This window comes from Mycena indigotica (genome assembly GCF_014461135.1).
Source record: "Mycena indigotica strain 171206Taipei chromosome Unknown Mind.scaff0005, whole genome shotgun sequence".
In the NCBI taxonomy this organism is placed as follows: domain Eukaryota; kingdom Fungi; phylum Basidiomycota; class Agaricomycetes; order Agaricales; family Mycenaceae; genus Mycena; species Mycena indigotica.
Window position 1 is genome coordinate 2,797,234 of NW_023503004.1, and position 26,115 is coordinate 2,823,348.

A 26,115-nucleotide genomic window follows, 5' to 3' on the forward strand; every position below is an offset into this window, starting at 1 on the left:
TGGTGGAAACCCCTCTTTAATGCACTCGTCGTTCAGCGTGTGCTGAAGCTCTTCTAGTGTCATTCCCCCTCCGTCATGCTCCTTTTGCGCCAGCTTAATCGGTGAGACGCATTTGACGTCCCGTGGGTGTATTGGTCTGATTATACCGGCTTCTTCCAGCACCTTCACCTGTTCCCTCAAGTACTGCGCCTGTGGTTGCGACAACGGCTTTTGGTGTATTTTCGTGCTGAATTGATAGTCTTTCGGAATGTGTGGTGCGTATTCTGCACCTTCCACCGCATGGACTTCGCTCACTGATAGCGCAAATATGTCCGCGAACTCCGTTACCAGCTTTTCGACTTCCTTCCTCTCCCCTTCCGTTACGTCGTCGCCTATCTCAACTGCTTTCAAGATGCGTTCGACTCTCGCTGGATTGAAGGGTTCGGTTTTTCGGGTGAAGATGTTTGCCTGCTTTTTGTCTTGGTTCGTTCCCCTTTTCTCCACCTCCACCACAAGCATTCCTTGCGCCCCTTCCTTTTCGCTTCCCTGTTCCCTCATCCCCAGCGCCTCCATTGCCTCTTGTGCTATTGTTCTCGCTCTTCCCACTTCTGTCTCTCCTTCTCCCCACTCCCTTTCCTCGTTCTCCCACTCAATCCACTCTCCTCCTCCTACTACGCTATCTTCCTCGCTTTCCTCATCTTCCGAGTCCATATCCTGTAGCTGCTTGTCATCCACTTGGAATATATCGTCGTTCACTGGCCTTTTTTGTCTCAGTTTTGTCTCCTGTTTCCCTCTCTTTCCCCGCTTCCTTGACCCATCGCGTTTCTGCTTGGTTTTCTAATGTCGCTTCCTTCCCTTCCACTTCTATCGCGATTCTGTCCTTCTTGTAGTCGTGTACCACACCGAATAGAGCCTGTAACGGTTTTCCGAGCAATACTTCCATCCCCCTCCACTGTCGAACACCTCCAGTGAGATTAACGCTTTGACGCCTTTGATGTTTGCCGTTCCCGTCCATGTACAGACCGACGGTATGAGTTGGCCGCTTGCCATTCTCAGTATTGTGCTCGACGGGCTTCCGTTCCCCAGCTGCTGCCGATTGCGCTCCCATAGTTTTCTGTCCAGCGCTCCCACTAAAGCTCCGCCGTCAAACAGCATTTTAACCTTGACCTCCCCGTTCTTCTCTTTCAGCGTTGCCGAATGCTCAAATGGGCTACATCCTCTCTTTTCGTTTGCCGCCATCCCGTACAGGTTAACAATGTTGATTCGCTTGGTGGAAGGTATACATGTCATTCGTACGTTGGCGGGATCGAAGCATTTCTTTGGCCACGTGTCCCGGGCTGACTGTTGGCCTTTCACATAGTCAGCCCTCCCCCAAAACCCTCCATTTCCTGCCTCTTGAATTCTTCGATGGTGTACTCCAAATAGTTGACTCCCACTATACTTTGCCTGTTGGGTGCTCGCGTTCGTCCCAAGTATTTGCTGCAGATCACTCTGAAAGCGCGTTCGTTTTGCGGTATCGGCTCCGCCTTGCAGTTTTGCGTCGTTTGCTCGGTGCGGCGGAATGGTTACTTGTCCGCATTGGAAGCACTCGCCAGAGCAGAGCTCCGCTGTTCCTGGACTAAGCGGGTACCCGATCTCTTCCAAGGCCGGCCTCGTTTCGCCGCCGTACTGTTGGTTCCACAGGTCGATTAGCTTGCTGTGGTACTTTCTTCCGTCCTCGTTGTCTGTCGGCGGCTTCATTTTTCCCACCATCTCCTTGAGTTTGCGCAAGCCTTCTTCTGTTAGTGCTTTGCCTCTTTGGCCTAGGCTGAATAGGTTCCCCTTCCCGCCTCCACTTGTCCCAAAGACATCGCCCGTTGGCTTGGCTGACGTGCTTCTCGGCGTGTTCAGATTTGTCGCAACCAATCTTGCTGCCATCTTCGAGACTGGTGTCGCTGGGGCTGCTGCTCTTCTCTGGAGTTCTGTTATCTTCTCGTCCCGGTCTTGGTCTTTCTGCAGCTTTTCCTTCGCTTCTTTCACATCTTCTCGCAGCTTTGCTCTGTCGACGTCTTTGATCGCCTTCGTGAAGTCGACCCAGTTGTTTGGTTCTCTTGGCAGGTTTTTCCGTAACGGCTCTGGTATGGCATCCCGGACTTGGTAGATGTAGCTTGATGTTTTTTCCACACCCGCCTTCCTTGCTAATTCCAACAACTTTTGGGCGTATTGTAAACCCGCTGGTTTATCTGTGTGACACTCACTCATAGTGTCACTCATTGTGTGACCATCAGTAGTCATTCTTGTCCTGTACCTCGTCGTCCTTGGAATCCACAGCCCGGTCCTGTTGACTTGCTGCGTGTCTCCCTCAGTGTTTCCTGTTGGCAGCAGGCTTTCACTTTTTTTTTCAACTACCACTGGTGCTTTTTTGCTTCTCAGACACATTTCCTCGTCGCTCTTTGGCTTCTATCTCCACATCTACTGCATCTATTGCCTCCGAACTTGGTACACTGGCTCGCTTATGTCATCCGACCATCTCGCCGTTCCCACGCTCTCCACGTTCCCACGCTGTCGTCTGCAACATCAGTCGCTATCTTGCTTGGCAAGGACGAGTCATTCCTCGGGTTCCTGTGCACGAAATCGCCCCATATTTCGGCAGTCGGCTCCCCCCCACATGAAGAACTCCTCCTTCGAAAAGCGTGGGAATCGCCCAGGCCGTTGTCGAGAACGAGCTCTTGTTGTCTGTGTCTATCTGTCACTCCCTTACTTGTCTCCTGGCGGACACTCCTGTCTCCTGTCAACATCTCCCTGTTTGGAAGTTGACCCTGAACTGGCTGAACGCTGCAACCGCTGATCTCTTCCCCTGCGTTGTAGACTCATACCTGGTCTTTCTGGCTTGCTACTCCTCCTCCTGGTTCAGATGCGCTTGAGCCGTTGTTGAGAAGTCCAATGCAGAAGATCGCTTTGGTAACCCAAACTGTCTTTCTCCTCTATGTTACGACAGAACTTTAATCATCTTCTTCATTCTCGCCATCTGGATTCCTTCCTGTTGATGCGCTTCTGTGCTGCCGCCTGATACCTGGCCCTCGTTGGACTTGTGTGCCTTGCTGTCCTGGTGTCCTGTCTGGTTTCATCTGGTGTCTGGCCCTCTTTGGACTTATGTGCCTTGCTGTCCTGACATCCTATTGGGCACAGAAATTCATCTACCTGTTGGTTTCACTACCCTGGTTCTTCGTCTTCTGGCCACCCCGTGCAACTCTCCCTTTTGCTTGCTCCACCTGTCCCTGGTATTATATCCTCAGCTTTAATCGCCTTCTTCTTTCTGGCCACCCCAGGTCTGTTGTTCTGGCTCGAGTTGCGTGATGCTGTTCCATGCACTGGTGTCTGATTCAGCAACCACTATCTGGTTCTTCATAACTGTCTTGCCAACACCCCTGTCTTTCCTTTGGCTGCCTCCCTGCATCCTGCTCTTGGTACGACCCACATGATGTGTTTCCATGTGTATTGTGGCAATATGCAAGTTGCGAATCTGGTTTGGTTCTCTGGTGTTGGGTTTATTTTAGTTGTCTTCAGGGTTTATGTGCTGGATTGCTTTGGAGGGTGCTCTGTGTTCTGAAGAGGGGGAGGGTGTAAACCCGCTGGTTTATCTGTGTGACACTCACTCATAGTGTCACTCATTGTGTGACCATCAGTAGTCATTCTTGTCCTGTACCTCGTCGTCCTTGGAATCCACAGCCCGGTCCTGTTGACTTGCTGCGTGTCTCCCTCAGTGTTTCCTGTTGGCAGCAGGCTTTCACGTATTTGACGTGCGTCGCTACTTCTTGGCCCGCTACCTCGACTGTTCCTCCCAACTCGTGTAGCGTGAGTTTCAGTCCGACGAGTTTCTCTTGGTACTCGTGTTTGGGTTGGCTCGGCCTCTTCGTCCGTTGGGAATTGCGTCAAGAACTCTTTTGTGAAGTCCGCGAACTTTGTGATGGGGTTGACCTTCTGTCGCTCTGTCCACCATTTCGCTGCCGGCGTGCGCGTGCGAAAGTGGTCTCCCACCGCGTCTAGCCGCTCGTTGTCCGTGTCCCTCTTGAGGTCTCTGCTTCGAATTCGGAACTTTCTTATGAACTCCTCGGAGTTGACGCTGTTTTTCTCATCCCTTTTGTCCCCGTAAAACGCAGGTACTGTGCTTGCTTCCGACATCGTGGTTACACTGATGCTGCTCTGTTGCGTTGTCTGGCTGATGGTGCTCGTGTTTTGTGGTATCGGTGCCGGTGATGTGGGCGGTGTGACCGTAGTTTGTCTAGATTGCTGGGATGCTGACGAAGTCGGTACTGTTGTTATAGTCTCCGAATCAGAGTCTTTGTCTGGAGTGTTTTCCCGGTAGATTTTAATTCCCCTGACTTGTGCTGCCCAGTCCAGTCCTGGCGTCGGTGATGTCTTCGTGTACCTGCCCTTCTCGTCTCTTTCTCTCCGCTTTGCCAGCTTTCTTCTCTCTCTGCTCTGCTCTGCTCTGCTTTGACTTCGGATGCCGCTCTCGTCACCACAATGTGGTAGCCTCACTCGTCCGCGTGTGGTAGCTAACTGATGATGAATGATGTGTGACTACTGTGACATGCCCGACTACGGCCCGCTGCCCGACCTCCCATCACACCAGGTCCACTGGAGGAGGTTGAATCTATAAATGACTGCAGACATTCAAGTTTAGATTTTGACGACGGAATGACTTTTATGCAGTTGAGAGACTTCTAGTTGTGTGTGAAGGACATTTAGATTAGGATAGAATTTGAGTGCAACTTACAGCTCGACTGTGCACATGTGGCGGTAACAAGGCAGTCAGCAAGCGGTAAGCTACCATGAAGTCAGCCGTATCATGAGAAGTGAAGTCACTGAAGTGGCTGCAGAATGGCAATTAGAGGGGTAAGGTGGGCATGATAGGTGTGCCGATGGGCATGATAGGTGCAGTCAGTATGCAGTGACGCCGGGGTACCGAAGTTAGTGGACATCCCACCGATATCGAACAGTGTATCTGAGGGTGGATACTTGGCAAGAGGGTCCATATACCATGTACGTAGAGATATCTGTGAGTTCCTGACACCACTGGACCATGGTCGGTATGCAGTGAAGATGTCCACTAACTTCCCGGGTACCGAAGTTAGTGGACGTCGCACCTATATCGAACAGTGTACCTGAGGGTAGATACTTGGCAAGAGGGTCCATATACCATGTACGTAGAGATATCTGTGAGTCTCTGACACCACTGGACCATGGGCGGTATGCAGTGAAGATGTCCACTAACTTCCGGGGTACCGAAGTTAGTGGACATCCCACCTATATCGAACAGTGTACCTGAGGGTAGATACTTGGCAAGAGGGTCCATATACCATGTACGTAGAGATATCTGTGAGTCTCTGACACTACTGGACCATGGCCGGTATGCAGTGAAGATGTCCACTAACTTCCCGGGTACCAAAGTTAGTGGACACAGGAGTTAGTGGACATCATATTCCTTGCTCTATCAAACTCAAGTTAGTGGACAACAGCCCACAAAAAGTTTATTCGGTCTCATTGTCCTCCGCTATGCTCAGAAGTCTCTCGAAGTTCTCTGTAGCCTCTCCCTCATCATCTGTTGGGTCATCCCCAGCTTCTGCATCACCATCATCTCCTCCATTAGTAGCTTGCTCCTGCTCTGCAGACTCTGCCAATGCCCTCTCAATCTCCTGCCCTCCTTCAGCCACTGTCTGTCCTCCAACTACTGACCTTCGAATTGGACACATGCCAGTCCCCGGCTCAATCGAACCAGTAAACCCGGGGAGTTGAGACAACTTTTGGAGTCTCTGTTGATGAATCCCATAGAAACGGCCTTGCAGCATTCGATACTTTCGGACCTGCAGAGATCTAGCTGGGTTTCCTTCACGGTCTAGTCGATCCTCATGGTACCGCAAGAATTCCTTCTCTTCCTTCATCCAGGTCACGAATCGCTTGATCTCCGAATTAAGACGAGTTCGCTCCTTCTCTGCTCTTTCAAGCTTGTAGTAGAGATCCATAGCTGTTCGAGCACCAGGCTGGGCCCATGGTGCATCACGTATATCTTCTCGGGCAAGTCGAAGTCGTCTAGCATCTCCATCTCCAATATTTCCAGCCATGTGAGTGTAGGGCGATCTCCCAAGTCCTGGGCTGCGAAGTTGTATGTGTCCAATGCCTTCCGAAGCGTCTTGGATCCCGCCTGAATAGCCTGTGCAATATGCCGACGCATTTTGTAGCCTGACAGAATGAAGTTAGTGGACAAGCAGTCTTGGAAACAAGTATCTTACCTGTCTCCACCATGTTTGCTTTCGACAGTTGAAGAATTCGTGACACAATCAGTGCCTGTAGTCGATCCAAGGACTTCCGATACTGATGCTCTTGAACCAGTGTCTCGATCTCTGACCACTGTTCAGTCCCCGGCATCCATCGTTCCCCATCACTGATGTCCAGCCGTCGTTCCAGATCCTCCACGGCTAGGATACACCTTTCTCGACAGTCGAGTGCTCGACGACGGTCGGCCTCTGTCCTCCGGTGCATCTTCATCACATTCTCATAGTCGGGATCATCAACAGAAGGCATGAGAATGATGTCTGCTGACATGATCTCGATAACTTTAGCCCTGAGAAAACTTAGTTCATGTATAAGTCATTTCGTAGCTACTCACTCAGCGTCGTTCATATCCACTAGTTTCCTCCACAGCTCCATCTTCAGAGTTTCTTCGGGAGGCTCTTTCGGCAACGTTTCGAGGACCCTGGCTTCTTCCGCATGCCATTCCACAAATACATTAGGTCTGTCAGGGGAACCTCCCTTTCGCCCCCTCGGAGACGATTCCGATTCCGGTCCGACTCCGGTCCGACTCCGGTTCCGACTCCGGCGATCGCATCACCGCCTCCGTCAGGCGCATCGCCGCCCCCGCCTGGCGATCCCCCTGGGACCTGGCCTGCGACATGGCGCAGGCATACTGCACGGAGCAACGATCAACCCTTGGCGCGTCAAGAGCGCAGTATATAGTCCAGCTACCTAGCAGGCGGACCCTTAGAGTTTCTTCTCTTTGGATCCTCCCCTGCTAGGTCAGCCTCACTTGTATTTGCTTACTTCTATTCACTCTTTGGATCCTCCCCTGCTAGGACCTTGATCTCAGGCCTCCGGGGTTGCCCTTACAGCAGAAGAAACTCTCTACGGGATCAACCGGACAAGATTGCCAGGTTCGGGCGCTGACTCAGGCTCGGAGTCCGAGTCCACTCCGCCCTCGCCACCGCCCCTGCCACTTGTCCCCTCCTCCTCTGCCACTCCTGTCGTCCCCGCACCTGTCATGCCTTCCGGAGCTACTCCTGACGCTGACACTCGGCTGGATGCACTCAAGGCGAAAATCGACCGCCTAACTGAGGCCCTTACTCTCCTCACCACCCAGGCTTCCGCTGCCGCTGCCACCGCTAATACTGCTGGCGGACCCCAAACACCACCACCGGAGACGTCGATTCCGACTCCGACTCCGGTTCAGGGCGATTCGAGGCCCTCTTTGGCGACATCAACCTCGCCTCAAAATTGGTTTTACGACCAAACCCCCCGTTCACCTTTAACGGCGATCGGAAACGGCGGCGCTGCGTTCCTCTACGCTGGTCCGCACCTACGCCCGCCTTGCCCCTGAGGCCTTCGTGGTCAATGGAGAGGCGAGCGAGGAAAAGGCCGTCCGCTATGCCATGTCGTTTATGGCAGAAGGACCTGCTCAGCAATGGGCGGAGCGCCACGGAAGCAAAGCCCCGTTTCCGTTTCCGTCCTGGGGCTCGTTCGTTTCGAGTTTCGACTCCGGTTCGTCGAGGAGAATGAGCAAGATCACGCTCTCTCCAAACTGGAGACTGCCGCCTATCACATGGGCACCAAGGATGTCTACCAGTACACCGACGACTTCGAGGACCTGATGGACCTCGCCGGATTCAAGACGCGTTGGTCAAGGTGACCAAGTTCCGCCACGGACTTGATCCCCTGATCAACAACGGAATCACGTCCTCGAATGACCCCCGGACCTCCGGGACTATCTTAGCTGGCGCACCCGGGCCTTCCGTCAATACGAGGCCCTGGTCCGGGCCAAGCTGATCAAGTCAGCCGCCCCCAAGACGCCTGGCGGTTTGATTCGGACTCCGTTTCCGGTCAACCGCGTCCCGGCTCCGGCTCCCTTCCGCCCGGTGGCTCCGGTCGTGCCACCCGCGGCCCGCGCCCCCTGTCAGACTGCGGGTCGGGCCGTGCAAGGACCTCTCCTAAGAACGCGCGCCCGGAACAGAACAGACGAATAGTCGGGCCCGCAAGTATGGCGGGCGGGGTAGATCGAAACCGAAAGGGCCCGTGAACTCGGTCCCTTGCCGTAGTCGGTGGTCGAAGGTTCGAATCGGGTCGTGTCGGGCCCGATGAGTCGATAGCGTCTCCTCGCACGGAGTAAGGTAGTTCTTCAGACGATCTAAGCGATAGAGTACAGGGTACACTATCGCGCATTATATACGTGGGCCCGCAAAGGGGGTGATCGGACACCCTGGCCCCTCCTCCTCCTCCTCACTCCCGTTCCTGGCCGCAGAGGGGACGATCGCACATCCCTTGCGGGCCAGGCGCTACTCCTGACCTCCTAGCACTCCTCCCCATTCCCCTGGTGTCGAGTTGGGCTCGGCGACGGCTCGACGCGTCGTTCCCGGTCACGTGCTTCCCACGTGTGCGTTCCTCCTACTGGGGCGCATGTTCCCCGTCGTCACGTGCTGCGTGTTACGGGCCCGCAATGGCCCGACACCAGCGCCGGAGCGGACGGGCCGGGTCTTATCCGTGACATCACCCCTCCCCTAGGAACGACTCGTCTCGAGTCGGCGTGGCTCAGTCGCCCGGTTTCTCGGGTTTAATTTTGACTCTAGCTCGTCCTTCCATCGCAAATTTCATCCAGCCCATAAGCTTAAGCTAAGCTTCGGCTGCGCATTTTAATCTCCCTGGCTTCTGACACCTCGTGGCGTCCGCAGATCGATTCTTCCTGTCCATCAAGTGTTTCACCGCGGTCACGTGCGGCGTAGCGTTTCGTGTTGCCAATTCAGTTGCGCGTCCTTTGTTCATATTGCTTTGCGAGTGGGCTGTGCTGCGCGCCTCGGTCGAGGTTCGATATAGAACGTTCGTTCCCCCATATAAGCCAGGGCTTTTCCCTTCTGATCCTCTTCATGTCGTCCCCCAACTTGTACCGCTCCGGGTTGTTGCCCCCCTTTGGCTCTCAGATGGTTCCCCGTCGCCGGAGCCTGGTCGCCTGTTTGTTCGTTTTGCCTCCATGTCGCTCGTCGAGTTCCCTGCTTCCTGGCCCCTCTTGCAAGGGCGAGACCCGTCGTACCGGGAGTCATTCGAGCCCCTCCGCCTGTTGGAGGACTTGCCTCCGTCTCAAGCCGCCGACTATTCTTCCAAGCTGTTCCCTCGGTTAGCCCCCCGTAGTCCGTTCCCATCGAGCTTCTACTCTCCCAGTCCCCCTGCCGCGCCCTTACTGCCGTCGTCCTCCCTTCGAATCTTGTGGCAGGGCGAGTTCGACCGCCTGATGAAAGCCGGTCTGTGGCAGCCGGTTGTCTTCGGGCCCCACCACCTTTACTTTGGCGTTTTGTTTGATGCGTTCCCCTCCTCCTTCGTCTGGCGTCGCGAGGACGGCTCCCTTCAGGATATCCGCCCCTTGTTCGGACAACTGGGCCGTGGCCTCCTTGCCCATCTCCTTTCTGCCGACACTTCCTCCCCCGATGCTTTGTTCTTTCCCGTTTGTGGCGTTGGGTGGTACGTTCCCTTCCTTGCCCGCTTCCGATCGTGTGCTGACGGTCTCCGCCCAGCGCCTCATCCTTCACGCCTTGTCTTGCGCTGCCTCCGTTGGCCTCCCCTCCTTCGTCTCAGACCGATTCCTCGTCTTGGCCCACGTGGCCGCGCCGCGTGTTTCCCGGAGAGAATATAACTCGGCCCGATACGCTGGCCCGTCTGCTGGGCCCTCTCCCTCCGTCTCTCGTGCCGCCGTTCCTTCACGCCGACCGGTGGTCGTCATTCGTTCGGGTAGTCTTCTTGCCGGATCCTCGGGACGAGGTCGCGTTCTCGGGTGGCCCTTCGTTGGATGAGGCGGAGGCGGGCGTCTCTTTTAGCTTCCTCCCTTTGGCAACTTGGTTAGACGATCAATTCCCGAGCCCTGGAAGTGATCCGGAAGGTGCCGGGGTGACGGCCCTGATGGGAAAGCGCGTGCCCCCTACGCCCGTGGCTCGGGCGCGATCCTCCCCCTCTATGGAGATCGACGTGGAGCATGACGGTGCCCCGCCTGTTTCGACCCTCCTGTTCCTCCCCTCTGATCCGGACTCGAGTTCGGATGTGGAAGTCATTGCCGCCCCCGTCGCTTGTCCTCGCTGGGGATCGACCCTTCGGAACACGATTCGGTAGAGGATGAGCTTGACCCTCCTTTTTCCCGGCCTCGTCGCCTACCCCGTTGCACCGGGATTTCGGCACCCCCTTGGCCCCTCGTCTCGAGTCCACTGGACAGCTGGCGCTTTTCGGGGAGAGCCCCCCGTCGCCCGGGGACCGTGATCCGATCCCTCTCCCTCGCTGCGAGTATTGCATCGCTCATGATCGTTTGTGCACCGTGTGGGGCGCCCCAGACAGTTCTCCCCAGAAACTCCCTGGTCCCGTGCGTCGGGCTTGTGACGCGTGTAGCCCGCTCCATCGTGCTTGTCTGCGCTGGCGGTCTTTTGCAGATGCGTACAAGGCTCGCTCCGCGGCTCTGCACGATTTTTCCTTCGAGTTTTGGGAGCGTCAAGTCGAGGATGGCGAGTTTGCGCTGCTACGTCCCGATCCCCGCTCGCTGATCTAGTCGGGCTGTCCGCATCGGTCCCGCACCGGTCCTTCTTGTTCTCCTATTTGCCCCGATCAAACGAGGATCGGTTCGGGCGGAGCCCAACCCCGACGGTCGGGCCTTCTTCGGGCCGTCGTCGCCGCCCGGTCGTCCTTTCGTCAGCGTCTTCTTGGGACTCCTCCCCGTCCCCCGTGCGAAACGAGTTCGCACCCGCTCGCCGTCTCCCCCCACCATCGTCAAGTCGGCCCCCGCCGAGGCCCCGCCCCACTTTCCGCCGGCCGGCCTCCCTGTCGCGAATCGCTCGTTAGGAGAGGCCTCGTCCCGGCCATCCGTCCCCTGCGGGTGAGACCCACCCTCTTTCTTATCCCACCATGGGTTTCCAGGTGCCTTCGTTCCCTCGAGTCTCCCTGTGGTTCGGGAGGGGATGGGACTTGGATCGGGCCATTGCCGAGTCTCGCCCGGTTGCATGGGGACCCGTCGGTACCCACCGATCAGCGCTTGTCTCCGTTGGGCGTGCTGTTGCTGCAACAGTCGGCGGTTCATTCGGCCGACGGGGGCTTCCCGGATGCTCGGACCCGCGCACTCGCGGAGTTGTCGTCGATCGTTCCCTGGATGCAGACCTCCGGTTGGTGAACTCGCTGGAGTCCCTGACCGCCTCGGGGACGTCGCCGACGTGTGCCGCTATCTGGGCGCCATTCTTCTGGCTATCTACCGGTCCGAAGGAGAGAGGTCGGGATTCTGGGAAACGCCGGAGGGTTTAGAGCGTCGGGCCGCTGAACGAGAGGTATATGCGAATGTGTGCCGTCAGGACGGCCTGAGCTTCGACATGATGGACCTGGATTAGGCTTGGCGGGTCGTTCGTCGTCTTTCGGCGACCTCGGCCGGAGTTCCCCGTCTACTCGGGTCGGCGCTCGGGTATCCTCCTCCTTTTGTTTTGCTGTCATTGTTCGTCGCTCTGTCCGTCCAGTCGGCCCCTCCCGTAGGGCGCCCCGTGATGATTCGGACCGTATCGTGTTTGTTTTTGGTCTGCGTGTTTTTTCCCCTTTTTTTGTATTTTGGCTGTTTTGTAATCGATCGATTCGTCTTGCGCTCGTCCGTTGTGTGATGGGTGAAGAAAGAGTTTTATTATTAGGGGCAGAGGCCCCGCCACAGATTAAGTAGAGCAGATTACGAGAGAGATAAGAACGGGCCCCCAGGGCCTTCGTGCGGAGGGAGGTGTGTCCTATTTCGTCAGGCAGAGTGTGCCGGTGGCCCGGGGCGGTCCGAGACGATTCGGATCGGGGTTCGGCCATACGCGGGGAGGGGCGGGGAGTTGTTGAGGCGTCGGGCGCTTTGCGGCGGGGCCCGGCGCCCTGGGCCGGGCAAGTGTGTTCCATGTGCCGATGGTGTTCGTCCAAGGAGACCCGCCTAGGGGTGCCCCACTTCAGGGCGGGCTCCTTTCTCCCGTAGAGGACGCGGTTGAAGACCACGGGCTGGGCTTCGAGGGTGCGTCCGTATAGGTAGGCAAGGGAGGCGATGACGATAGCCACTATCGTGGCCCACGCCGGGAGTGCGATGACGGTGGTAGTGTCCATTCTGTTGCGGGTGTAGGGGGATCGCTTAGATTCTGTCAGACTGCGGGTCGGGCCGTGCAAGGACCTCTCCTAAGAAACGCGCCCGGAACAGAACAGACGAATAGTCGGGCCCGCAAGTATGGCGGGCGGGGGTAGATCGAACCGAAAGGGCCCGTGAACTCGGTCCCTTGCCGTAGTCGGTGGTCGAAGGTTCGAATCGGGTCGTGTCGGGCCCGATGAGTCGATAGCGTCTCCTCGCACGGAGTAAGGTAGTTCTTCAGACGATCTAAGCGATAGAGTACAGGGTACACTATCGCGCATTATATACGCTGGCCCGCAAAGGGGGTGATCGGACACCCTGGCCCCCCTCCTCCTCCTCCTCACTCCCGTTCCTGGCCGCAGAGGGGACGATCGCACATCCCTTGCGGGCCAGGCGCTACTCCTGACCTCCTAGCACTCCTCCCCATTCCCCTGGTGTCGAGTTGGGCTCGGCGACGGCTCGACGCGTCGTTCTCGGTCACGTGCTTCCCACGTGTGCGTTCCTCCTACTGGGGCGCATGTTCCCCGTCGTCACGTGCTGCGTGTTACGGGCCCGCAATGGCCCGACACCAGCGCCGGAGCGGACGGGCCGGGTCTTATCCGTGACACCCCCGCTCCGGCGCCTCCAGCTCCCGTCCCCATGGAGTTGGATCGCACTAGGGCTCGGGGTGCCCCTCGTCGCGCCTGCTTCAGGTGCGGCGACCCAAACCATCTCGCCCGAGATTGCCCCTCCCGCCGGATGTCCGCTCAATGGACATCCTCGACGAGGTGATCCAACAACTCGGTGACGAGATGTTAGCGGAGTTGATCGCCCGCTACTCGGACACAGCTGCGCTGCCGGAAACAGCCGCGGAGTCGATGGCCGGAGAGGATTTTGTCCCCGCGACGAGTGACCAGGTGTGCCCTCGTTCGCGTCCGTAAATCGTTTCGCTTGTTTGTATGACGAATCAATTCCTTTGCCCTACAACGAGCCTGAAACGAAAGACATACCCTCCCCCGCCCCGTTTCGACTCCGTCTCCGACTCCGCCCGCGACTCCGGTCATCGTCCTTCGCCGCCTCACTGCCTGGGAAAAGAAATTGCCCAAGCAGTACACTGTCGCTGCTTCCCCTGGAGTGAACTCCCTCCACCTCCCGTTGGAGCTAGAGTCCACTACCAGGCGCTTAAGCTCTCGCTCTCTGGCCTGGTTGACTGTGGTGCCACCTCCGACTTTATCGACACGAACTATGTCGCTCGGAATGGCATCCCGGTCCGCACCCTGGCGCAACCGATTCCGGTCTTTAACGTTGATGGCACTCCGAACGACGCCGGCTCCATCAACCAGATCGCGGACTTGGTCTTACGCTACAAAGGCCATTCCGAGCGTGTTCAACTTCGCCGTCACTCATCTTGGTAAACAAGACCTTATTCTAGGGTACTCCTGGCTGCGGAAGCATAACCCGGAAATCAATTGGGAAACCAAGGAGGTCAAGATGACACGGTGCCCCCCGCGGTTGCTCCACTTGCCGCGAGGAAGAACGCGTTGAACGGACTGAGCTATGGCGACTCCGGCTGCTCCAGAAGCGACTCCGCTCCGGCCCGTTCCCCTCGGTCTGCGCCATGGACCTCTCTGGGCCTGACGACGGAGACGATTCCGTCTCCGGTGACGACTCCGCCCTGCCTGATCTGATGCCGGACTCCGACGACGACGATGAAGACGATGGTCAGCTTGAAGATGGTGACCGCATCTTCTACACCTCGTTCCGCCCCTCGGAGGAGATACGCGCTGGCAGTACTGTCTCACAGCGCCTGGCCGAGGCCTTCGCCAGGAACTCCGCCCCTCCGCCCTCCGAGATCCCGGACTGGGCTAAGGAGTTTCAGGACGTCTTCAACAAGGAGTCCTTCGACACGCTACCGGAGCGGAGAGCCTGGGACCACGCCATTGAACTCGTCCCCGACGCTAAGCCCACCAACTGCAAGGTGTACCCCATCTCGCCCCTCGAGCAACGCGAGCTCGACGCGTTCATCGAGGAAGGGCTTTCGACGGGCCGGATTCGCCCTCCAAGTCTCCGATGGCGTCTCCGGTCTTCTTTGTCAAGAAGAAGGACGGCGGACTCGCTTCGTCCAGGACTACCGTGCTCTCAACGCGATGACTGTCAAAAACCGGTACCCCCTTCCGCTGATCAACGACCTCATCAACCGGCTCAAAGGCGCTCGTTACTTCACCAAACTTCGACGTCCGTTGGGGCTTCAACAACGTCCGGATCAAGGAAGGTGACGAGTGGAAAGCGGCTTTCCGGACTAACCGAGGCCTGTTCGAGCCCTTGGTGATGTATTTCGGCCTGACAAACTCTCCCGCGACGTTCCAAACGATGATGAATGACATTTTCCAGGACCTTATCCTCTCCGGAGACGTCATGATCTACCTTGACGACATCCTGATCGCCCATTCCGACCTCCGGAAACACCGGCAGATCGTTCAGGAGGTCTTGCGGCGACTCCGAGAGCACAAGTTGTACCTCCGAGCGGAGAAGTGCGACTTTGAAAAATCGTCAATCGAGTACCTCGGAGTCATCATCTCCCACAACCACGTCGAAATGGACCCCGTCAAGGTCGCAGGCGTCTCCGCTTGGCCGACTCCGGAAAACAAGAAGGACATTCAGCAGTTCCTTGGGTTCGCTAATTTCTACCGCAGGTTCATTCGGGACTTCTCGACCCTTGCGCGCCCTCTTTTCGTGCTCACCAAGAAGGACCAGCACACTGCGGGCAATGGAGCATATTCCGCCCTGGAATATGTTGAGAATATTATGAATATTCCAGGCTGTATTCATTCTATTTTCTAGGCCGGAATATGACAGGAATATCCATGGAATATTCTCAATTTTCTCACCATCTGCCAAGTATATGACAGCCTGGAAAATGTTGGGCATATGCGTGGAATATTCTCAATCTGCCACATGTTTTCATTCAATATTCCGGCCTGGAATATATCACATGTTCCAGCCTGGAATATTGTGATCAGATTCTGAGACTATGATTGATTGGGATTCTGATTAGGATTCTATAAAAGCGTGATATACCACTATATAATCACCCACATGTTGACTAGTACATACTGTAAAGACTAACACTACGGACATTGATGTATTTTCTGCCCCAGAAAATGCACAGAAAATTTGAAATTTTCTGATGATCTTCTGAAGATTTTCCGAAGATTTTCTGTCACAGAAAATTTGGAATTTTCCATCAATCTTCTGAGAATCTTCTGGAAATTTTCCAGGTCAGAAGATTGCCAATTTTCTGGCACGGAAAATTTTCAGAAAATGTCAAACTCGGATCTGTGATCCGGCCGATTGCATCTTTCTAGCACACTAATTAGGCATCATGCGGCAGTGCCCGGATTTTGTAATAATAATAATAATAATAATAATAATAAGGCAAACAATATTCAGTTAGTCTCACCTTGACAAGTATGATACACAACATTACTATTCATACCTGCCCACCTTACATGGCGGGCCTCTTCTCCCACAATTTCAATCATCGCCATGCTATCTTCTGATGTTGATAAGAACAATGTGCCCGCATCCAGCAGCTGGCTAGAATCAAATGTTGGCAAGACAGACCCCCCCATCAACTAAATTGTAGACTTGAGATCAACCCAACTCTGTTGTCAGCATTACAAGCATCGGGAACAAATTGTGACAAACCTCAAGCAAGGCGAACAGGGAGCTGTACCCACGGTGGGTCGAGCATTTACGTTCACGATGAACCTTGACCGCTTCAATGCCATATGGAGCAGGAGTAAGGAGTCGGCAAAAACAAGTGCTTGGGTAATCAACCGATCTGTTGAGGAAGCACTTGCTGGATAGATGTTGAAGGAAGGTTGGCTTAGAGGCGACAGACAAGGGTCGAGAGCCAATGGTGGCGGCAACGCAAAAGTCGAGTTGATGCTTATGTAGTGTGCGGCATGATGGTGCTGAAAAAGTCAGAGCCGCTTGCATCTCCTCCATCAGCAGCATTCTCCTCGCCCGAGCAAGCTGGGTACAGTGGTTGTACTCTCAGACTCGCTAATCGTCGGCGCGGTCTCGCTGACACTGACGCTTGTGGCCCGCACTGGCTTCAGAAGGCGCTTTATCGCTCCCATCATCAGTCTCGGCGAACACAAGGGCTCTCGAAATTAACCCCTCCTTCACAGTTGTATCCCCATCAGATGTCGTTAAGTAATGCCAGTGAGTCCATGGCCCCCCCAACTTTGCGCTCAACCTCCGCCTTTTCGAAACCAAGAGTGCTGTTCCTGCGAGTCTGTTCAAGCAGACTGAGAAGAGGCCTTCCACCTCCCCATCAATCGACTGTTCGCATGCCCAGTCCGCGACGGCCGCTTTGTCCTTGTCAAGGGCTTCCCGTAAACCTTGGGCATGATCGACAACATCATGTTCAACGTGGACAGTCCGCAGGTGAACTGAGCCGCTTTGATGCTTCCCGGATGCGCTAGGGAGATGTGCCATGCTGACAAGCTGGGTGTGGTCCCATTTTCGTGTGGTTGTGCGTTTGCCCGTCTTCGTGAGGATGTGGCTTCAATTCAATTTCTGACAGATAGTATCAGTTGACCGAAACAGAGCAATAGAACCACTTGGGTGGCTGGGAAAGAGAAAAGGTACCAGCATGGTCAGTTCCTTCAGGGCCAAATGCAAAAAATCGCGGCATCGAGAAAGCGCTGTTGAGAGCGTTCTTGCGTCAATTGGTTGTCTTCTTGATGGGCAAAGGGACGATGAAGTTGGATTTCGGCTGCATGGGCCATACTCCGACCAACGAGGTCATTTTGTTGATCCATGGACGAAGGATCGGATTGACTGGAGGGATTTGGTGGGCTGCAAATTTCCTCGATACGTTTGTCGATGGCAGAAAATCGGTCGTAGAAGGCTTGTGCTGCTTCGACATTATGCGGAGAACCTATCAGGATGTCAGAACTGTGTCCAAATTGGAGTTCAGAGCCAGTACCAGGTTTCCACTCAGATCGGGTAACTAGATGGTTCGCAGCCTCCCAGAGCACAGCGGCTTTGGCAAGTAGTTCCTTTGAGGACTTGGGCGGCTGGTGGTCGCCTACAGCGAGGAAGGTTTGTACAATGTCGGTCATCCCAGAGACCTGAACCAGTTAATCAGCGTCTGTAAAATCACGAAGAAGTACCCACCTTGGTGCCCGGCCATGGAGTTTCGATAGGATTGGTCCAATTCGGGAGTGTGTTCATGACAACCGACCAGGCACGATCCAGAACGACGATTGCCCAACAGGCGTTGACGTGTTCTTCGCCATCGGCGTCTGAGTCAGCGAGCAGCATTGCACCAGGCCGTACATGCCCGTTCCTCATAGAGTAGATGTCACTCGTGACACCGAGCGATACAGCAGTCGCGGTGTGATACAGGCCTTCGAGGAGCTTGCCCACCCCGTAAAAGTACCAGGACAGTATTATTTCGGCCTGGAGAGCGTGTAGTACGCGTTTGGGGTGAAGCCCGGCGAGTGCATTGCTTGCCGAAGACAGAGCACGAGTGCGAAAAACGGCTTCATGCATTTTGAGGGATGGAGATGGTGAAATGGAGATAGCCGCAAGGTATATTGCTGAAGTAAGGGCAGGCGTAGGGACGAGAATGATGATTTATCGGCACGGACAGCATGGAGGCGTTGTAGACTTGCTCAGGGTCCAGAAAGAAGCCAAACGACGGAGCTGAAGTCATGAATTTGTCAAGTCTAAGGGAGCTATAAGATGAAAATCGAGGAAAGATGAGCTTCCTTCACAGATTCTTGGCCAAATGGAGCGGCAGTTCTTCAGCGGTCCACCATGCGTCGGGTGTTGGAATGCGGCTTGGTGGATGAAGCAACATGGCTGACGAAGTCGAGGCGTCTAAACTTGATGCAGACCGGGCATTCGAAGGTGGGTGACCTGCTTATACTAGTACGGATCGAGCAACATGACGTCCGTTTTAGCTTCCTGTGGATGCTCGAGCTGATGAATACGGAACTGAATCCGACTGATGTCTTCCTCAAGAACCTCTGCCCTCGCGCGAGTAGTTGTCCGTGTACTCACAGTCCTCTTCCCGTGCCGAGCGTCGACATTGGCCGCAAACGGGCCGTCTGGGAAAACAAACCAACAGAGTTTGGGTATGAATGTTCAACGAATGCAATGAAAACACACGCACTGTCCATCGCATCTCTGCAGTCGACGTCGGAGGATTTCATTGCATGGATTGAGGGACTGAGAATTCTACGGTGCCGGCAAGGGTAGCATGCTTGATTTCGCGGTAGAGCTCGTTTGGTTGAAGTCGAGCTCTCCGTGTCCATTCGAGGCCTGCCCCATCGTCTCCCGCGCTATATAACTCAACATGGCCGAGGGTCACTCGCCGCGAGCAGCGGTAGTTTCAGCAACCGACCGTACAGTTGGTCAACAAATTGGTCAAAGAGAAATTGTCGACAAGATGTGACAGCGTCATCGTCACGTCGGTAGTGCCGGGCCGGACGGTGATAACACGACGTTGCTGAGATGGACACGTTTACCCGGAAGGGTTGTGTTCGGAAGATGGCCAACTTCACAACCGAACACTTGTGATGCTCTCTAGCTAAGGGTCGGAAACCTTAGCAAGACCGAGAAAGTGACGACGGCGACGCAGTGCTCGGCATTGCAGGTAATAAAGACACAATAAGTAAGTACTACAAGTACACAGGAATGGTTACAAATATTGTTATACAGCAGCAGAAGTGGAGCCTTTGGTCTTCCACGTTGAGACTATTGTCCCTGATGTTGTTGTCCGCGCGTCAATCGCGTGCCCCAGGCCCACGCGAACAATGATGAGCGTTGGCACAATGTTCTGCATGGATCAGCGAGCGATATAAGGAGAAAAAGCAGGTACCAGCAGCTGGGGCAGGCCACCACGGAAAGCACGCCAAACCGTCTGTCTCCAAATATCAGTCGCAGCCAAAAGAGGACCAAGTTAACCTCACGTCCGGCACATTCATCGAGCGGAGAATGACGTAGATGACGGTCCACGCCGATATGATAGCACCAGACTCCAAGCTGCGAAGTATGAATGAGCCTGCATATAGGGAGACGAGACGAACATCATCGCGGTCGCATTGTTATATTTTCGGACGACATCAGCTTGGGCCACCGCGATCTGATTCTCGAGACCGTCAACGGTGAGTTTATATCGCGCGATTGGAGCGGCGGCGTTATGGACGACGACGTGGAGAGACTCGGTATAGGCGTTGATTTCGACAGCAGCGTACCCAACCTGGGGATATGATGAATCATCGTCACTTGCCAGTGAGTCGCTACTTCATCTGCCGTCGTTTCGAATGAGAAAATAGGATAGTCGGTCATTTATGTAGGGGGAGTGGGATGAAGACGACACAGATGCCTCGGGGCACGCTATATATATATGTCGATGTTAATCGCGAATGACTGATGACTAGACGGAGGCTATTTTTTCACCGTCAGCCACTTTTTTGCGGATGAAACCAAGGGACGACCTGCTAGATATCAGTTGGCGTTGACTGTGAGCACCCTGTGCTGCGGCGCTTGAGTTGAAGTACAAGAGCTTGCGGGCAGCGACGTTTCCCCGCCGCCATCGTTGTTTCTGACAAGTTGTAACTTGTCCGTGTGGCTGTGGATCGGTCAACGGAGCCAAATCGGGAGCCCGGCCCGTGACCCCCTTTTTCTTCACCAACTCTGACGGAAGGCGGAGAGTCAACGGAGCTGTGCGCGGGTGTGGTGCCTTCGAGGACTGGCAGGTGGTGAGGGGCTCTTCGTCCGCAAATCCAGCTGCTTACATACTAGTACCTTTGCAGACAATTGTACTCTGTAAGCAGCATGTCACAGTGTTACACTGTTTTGAAACACTGATTACTTAATCGGTAATCGGCCCCATCAAGTGACCTGACACTCCGGCCTTGAATTTGCCTTGAATTAAGTCAGTTTCTCAATGCTGCTCCCAAACTTAAAACTCACACCTTCCTCTGCCCTCCGTGTTCCAACCCGTCATCTTCAATGGAGAACGCGGTCGTGTCTGTACGAGACCAAGCCCCAGGCCAAAGGACGACAGCCTCATGATCAGCTCCGCATTTTCGCTCCACGTCTTCCTTCCTGGCTTGATGTTTCCTGCTCGGCCCCACGGTCTTGCCAAATTTCGCCCCTGAAGCACGTATTTCTTCACCAGCACTCGTCTGTGGCGCTATTCTGTTCGGTACGTGAACGTGTTGATGGTAAGTTCCGTTGTGTTTTCACCTTCAAATGCTCATTTTCCCTCAGATGAAACTTCACCCCTTCCGGTTTGTCCATCGAGCACCGCCAACAATGCAACTGCCGTTGTGATGCCTCGCTGTCAACATCCTCCCGAAACCAGTAGAAATATCGCTCAGCGCGATTCTTGGGTGAGTTCTGTGCTATCCTCACGTCTAAACGCTAAATTAGCATTCAGATAATGACACAAGCTTGGATTCACAACAACAACTCTTGCGTCGCCATCGACGCCATCATCAAGACCCAGGCCGCAAAGCATTTTCTCTCTACAATCTTACCCCCAACAGCGCTGGTTATTTTCCGGAGCTTGCCTGCGGCGCCGGGGTTTCGACGGCAGGAGGCACAGCGCAGGCTGCCTCGCCGTCAGTGATTTCCAAGCTCTGATTTTTTTCGAGTTTGCTGCTGCCATCGACGCCATCATCAATTCCCGCAGACCCCGCCATTTTCTCTCGAAAATCTTGCCCCACAGCACTGTTTATTTTCTGGAGCTCGCCCTGGCGCCAGAATTTTGACAGCAGGAGGCCCAGCGTTCTTCCTGTTTCTGCTCCCTGGCCGTGCTTGATCATGGTGGGTAAATCCACCTTATTCGTTGCAAGATAACTGATTCCAAGGTCAGTATCCTGAACACGTCGCGTCGTCTCGCTCCAAATTACGCCATCAATGATGCGATCAGCCCATTTTCCGACGATTCTGGGACGTCATTTGGACGCGAAAAACGCGTTATAACCGTAATTTTTTTCCAGGATTTTGCCGCCGGAGGCCCGCATACGGGAGAACTTTCAACGCAAATATTGGCGGCAGTGCGCTGCCTTCTCCCACCATCGTAAGTTTCAAACTCATCTTTTGTTCCCGTTGCTTACACCATATCTGCACTATCAGGCCGCGTTGGTCTTCTCCTTCACCAGCCATCCCCGCGATAATTTGCTTGCAGCGCTACCGACACCATTGACCTGGCGCCTTCAGCTTGCATGTCGGAAAAGACAGGAAACAGGCACGCACCTGCGGTAGACCGGCGCTCCACATTCTGATTTTTCACCTTCGGCTGAGCGTTGCTGATTCAGAGGCGACTAAAGGTGTGGGAGAGAAGGCCTCGGACCACTTGGTGGGAGAAGACAAATGATTTTTCGACCAGTGCGTGAGGAGGTTACTCGGAGTCTTGATTTAAAAGACTAACCAAAAGTATTCCACTCTGAAACAATGCAGATATGGCTCGCTATCCGTTGCTCTCCACAGTAAGCATGATGTGCGAGCTGTAAGCATTGTTGGTGGTCAGAAAAAAAGAAATGATGCGCCGTGCCAATTCCCGATCACACCGTCCTTTGCTGACTACCACGACGAGTCAACAACTCAGCCCACTTATCGCTACCTGCGGACATCTCTCAAACATGTTCCGGTTACCCGTCTCTCATCCAGTCTCATCGGACATTTCGCAGCGGGCAGAGAGTGACGCGTCATCATTATCGACTTTGGCCTCGATTTGAAAACAAATCCTACGTATACCCCCGGCACGACAACTCATTGCACATTACGAGGGTGGAAGGCGCGGGCGCCACCAGCGGTGCTGTCGACGCGTGTGTGCCCGTGGTATCGTCGAAGTCTGACGTCTTGCTTTATAAGGAGCCAGCTTACTGAGCTTACAGAGCCACCGATATTCACCGTATTTTCTGACCATGACCATCACCAAGGACCCTGCTGCTCCTCTTGTCGCTGTTGTAGGCGCTACTGGGACCCAAGGCGACAGCGTTGTCCTCGCCCTCACCGAATCCGACAAACCATATCGAATTCGCGCATTCACCCGTGACGAGTCGAAACCCGCGGCGAAAGCATTGGCGGAGAAGGGCATCGAGGTGGTCGCGGTAGCATTGTCGGTGGAGAATAGCGGTGCCGTATTCAAGGCGTTTGAAGGGGCGGACTATACTTTCGTGTGTGCTACCCTTTCTCTGTCAGATTCGTCCTTATATGCTCTTTAGCTTGTCACCAACTGGGCGGAACACGGAGACCCACCACGAGTGAGTTGTTACAGTCCTCAACTCATTGCATCAACTCTCTCCAGGAAACCACCGAAGGCAAGCTCATGATCGACGCTGCAAAAGCCGCAGGTGTCAAGGGCATCGTCTGGTCCGGGCTGCCCAGCATCGACGCTCTGTCTGGCGGCAAATACAAGAACGTGGGCCATTTTGAAAGCAAAGCCACGCGTCTCCGACTACGGCCGCGCTTCTGGTGTCCCTTTCGGTCGACATCCAGGCTGGCGGGTACGCGAGCAACATGCGCACCTTCATGCGTCCAGTCAAAATCTCCGAGGACACTTGGGCAGTCAATCTTCCCCTGCCCCCGACAACGCGGATGCCCATTATTGACGCTGAGCGAGACTATGGCCTGTTTGTCTGTAAGGCACTCGAGCTGCCGGTCTTTCCTGACAAACAGACGTGGGCGACGTTTGGCGAGCTGATCAGCTTTGAGGACCAGACGAAGCAGCTTTCGGAGGGTGACGTTTTCGCAAGGTGGTTCTGTTTCGATGGTTGATCGTTCTCCAGCGACTGGCAAGAAGGTCGTCTTCAACCAGATACCATCTGCAGTCTTTGGCGAAGGAGTCAAGAGTGCCGGTACTCCGCCACATATTGCGCTGGCCATCGAAGAGGTCTTCACATCTGTCGGCGAGTTTGGATGTACGATCTTCCTTCTCTTTTCCATTTTGATGAATACTAACTTCTTGCTCGATAGACTTTTCGGAAGGCACTGTGATCTCGCAGGAGGGGCTCGCTCGCCAACCGCGCACGTGGAAGCAGTACGTGCAGGCTCAAGATTGGAGCGATGTGCTCCTTTGAGCGTTCTGTACAAGCATTTTGGAGAGTTTAGGTGTAGGCTTTTGTCCCTGCACAAACGGGAAATGTACTGATGTGTTCTGCTAGACTACACCGACGATGCCGTTCAGCTTGGAAATGGTCTATTGCACTGCCAACCTGTGGTGCGCCATTTCCTCGCCACCGACCTCGAGCCGTCCGCCGCCGGTACGTGCCCGAACCGGGTAGCCACGTCTTTCCTCTTATCCACCACGCAAACCGCAGGTCCCCACGCGTTGACGTTGACCCCTTCCAAAACGCTCTGTCGGCCGGCAGCACGTGCCCGAATCGCGGGGTCGACTACGCCAATCTCGCACCGGCATCAACAACAACAACCAGCTGCTCGTCCCTCGACGCCGAACCGACCTTTACAGGGGCTGCTCTTACTGGGGGTGTCCGGATATCTTTACAACCGCCGCGCAACACTATTGACGGCGCCATTTGCTTACACAGTCGCTCTCCTGCGCAACAGTGCTGTGCTCATGCCAACGCTTCACCAGAAGAACCAACGACTGTGGTAAGTTTTGTACTCTTTCTCATGTTTTACCTTCTCATTTCTTATCCCCAGACCATTTCCCCTCGCCCGAACAGCCATTTTTTGCTGGAGCTCGCCTGCGGCGCCGTTGAAGCCGACGATGCTACCCACCAGCGGCATTGATCTGGGGCACACACGCCAACGTGAATCCTAAGCTGCAGATGTTGCCCATACAATGTGTGTTGCGCTCCCACAATTTGCCCCCGCAACAGCCATTTCTCGCTAGAGCGAGCCTGCGGCACCAAATCCTCTGTCATTGCACGGTAGTTGCGAGTTTCAATCACTTCCCCCCCCAAACTTGTCCCTCGCAACACCCATTTTTTGCTGGAGCTCGCCTGCGGTGCTGTAGATACCCTGGTTGACCATACTGCTCACCAGCGGCAGTGGCCACGAACGGCCCTCTCCGTCGTCGCTGACTCCAGACTCGATCATGAGGACGAACATGCCCGACAACGTATGTTAATGTTGCTGAGAAAGAAGTTCCAACAGAACCAAGGTTGTTGGAGAAACCGAAGATGGGCCTAAAGAAATCCATGATTCATGGGGTGACCAAAGACAAAGTTCGTTCAGGTTCAACTACGCACCATCCGTTGTTGATAGCTCTGAAGTTGGCGTTGTTCAGGTTAGAGAGCTGTCCATTATAAACGAACGCGGCTCGCATCCTGGAGGCATTATCGCCGCTCTGCCATGTCAACCCATTTGCGTTCAATGTTGACCAGACGGCCGTGCCCCAGTTGGGGTAGTCGCCGCTTTCGCTGAACTGTGTGGGGCTCTGTGTTTGGATCGTGAATGTCTGTAGATTTCCACCCGTGACCGAAACGGAGTTGTCGACAGCCCACGATGCGACCTTGGAGGAGTCGGCATTTGCCCATATAATACTACTTCATAGCACGTGCGGTGGACTGGGAGTTCTTCTCTCAGCTTACCCATAGCGGACATGCGTCTCATACTTATCTCGTCAGCAGCTTGAGATGCTGTCGACGGACTCGGATAGAAGCGACGACAATGAGGATGACGAGGAAGATTATGACGACTTCGACTCGGATGACTACTCTGACAAAATGGAAGATGTCGAGACTCCTCCAAGTCGTGACCATTTCGACGGGCTGTCAAATTGTAGTGGCTGCTCATCGAGAAGCCCGACCCCAGCCTCGCTAGAAATCGCTGGGGATCCCGCCCAACTTACGATAACGGGAATAACTGGCAGCGATGACGCACAGCTCTACCATGCAGTGTTGGACATGGGCGGTACCAACCAACGGTCGATTTTGCTGAAGGCCATTGCACGAACACGAGCAAGTGATTTAGCTGACAAACTCGCTACATATGAACGACTCGATGCGAGAACGTCAGCAAACAAGTCCCCCAGCCTCGTTCCACAGTGCTTGGGTGCTTTCGAAGACCCGCATTGTGCCTGGGTGGGAGCTATACTCGAGCATTCGGAGAGCTGCCCGCCATTCGATGCGTTATCCCCACCGAGAAGTAAGCGGGATTAATCATCACAAGATTGTTTGCTAATTATAATGTGCTCAGAAACGATGTGTATAATGCTCTGCGCCGTCTCCATAGCCTGGGTGTGCAACGCGGCTCTTTTCGCGATGAACATGTGAGAAGGAGTGCCAACGGGGACTGGTGGATAACGGGAACTGGAGAGCGCCAAAGAGGAGGCGCGGTTGAGCGATCTGGTGGTGCGGGAGTATGCGGGTTTCGTCAGGACGGCCGCAAAAGCACAGCATCGCTTGCAACAAGCCCGGTCATCAAGACTTTTCAAGACAGACTACCACCCTGGTCGAGCCCAAGGAGACTATCGAGTCGCAAAAGACCCAGTTAGCGGAGTGAATTGGCTTGGTGGGTGTTTGTTCCCCCAGCGCGATTATACTGAAAGATCGTGTAGCGTATGGTGCTGCTACAATGTGCTATTCTATTAGGCTCCTTGTTGCTCTTTCATCTCCATATCCACCGATCATTTGGCCTTAAACTGTCGAAACCTAGTGTGTCTTCTGAAAAGGATGCGGTAGCTAGCGAGAGCAAGGAGGCGCACAAGGTTCAAGACTTGAATCTTGATAGTGTTCTCTTCATCTTCTGGTTCG

The 26,115-nt window shown here is 54.6% G+C and overlaps 1 protein-coding gene across 1 annotated transcript; it reads left to right on the forward strand.

The window, feature by feature from the left end:
- Window positions 1-22,320: 22,320 nt before the first annotated feature.
- MIND_00596800 (uncharacterized protein) lies at window positions 22,321-23,475 on the forward strand (the record flags this gene model as incomplete). The annotated part of the gene is made up of 6 exons (XM_037362725.1): window positions 22,321-22,572; window positions 22,621-22,659; window positions 22,704-22,795; window positions 22,840-23,135; window positions 23,185-23,316; window positions 23,372-23,475. 6 exons carry the CDS (start codon window positions 22,321-22,323, stop codon window positions 23,473-23,475), a joined length of 915 nt encoding a protein of 304 aa, XP_037220646.1.
- Between the last annotated feature and the right edge of the window lie 2,640 nt (window positions 23,476-26,115).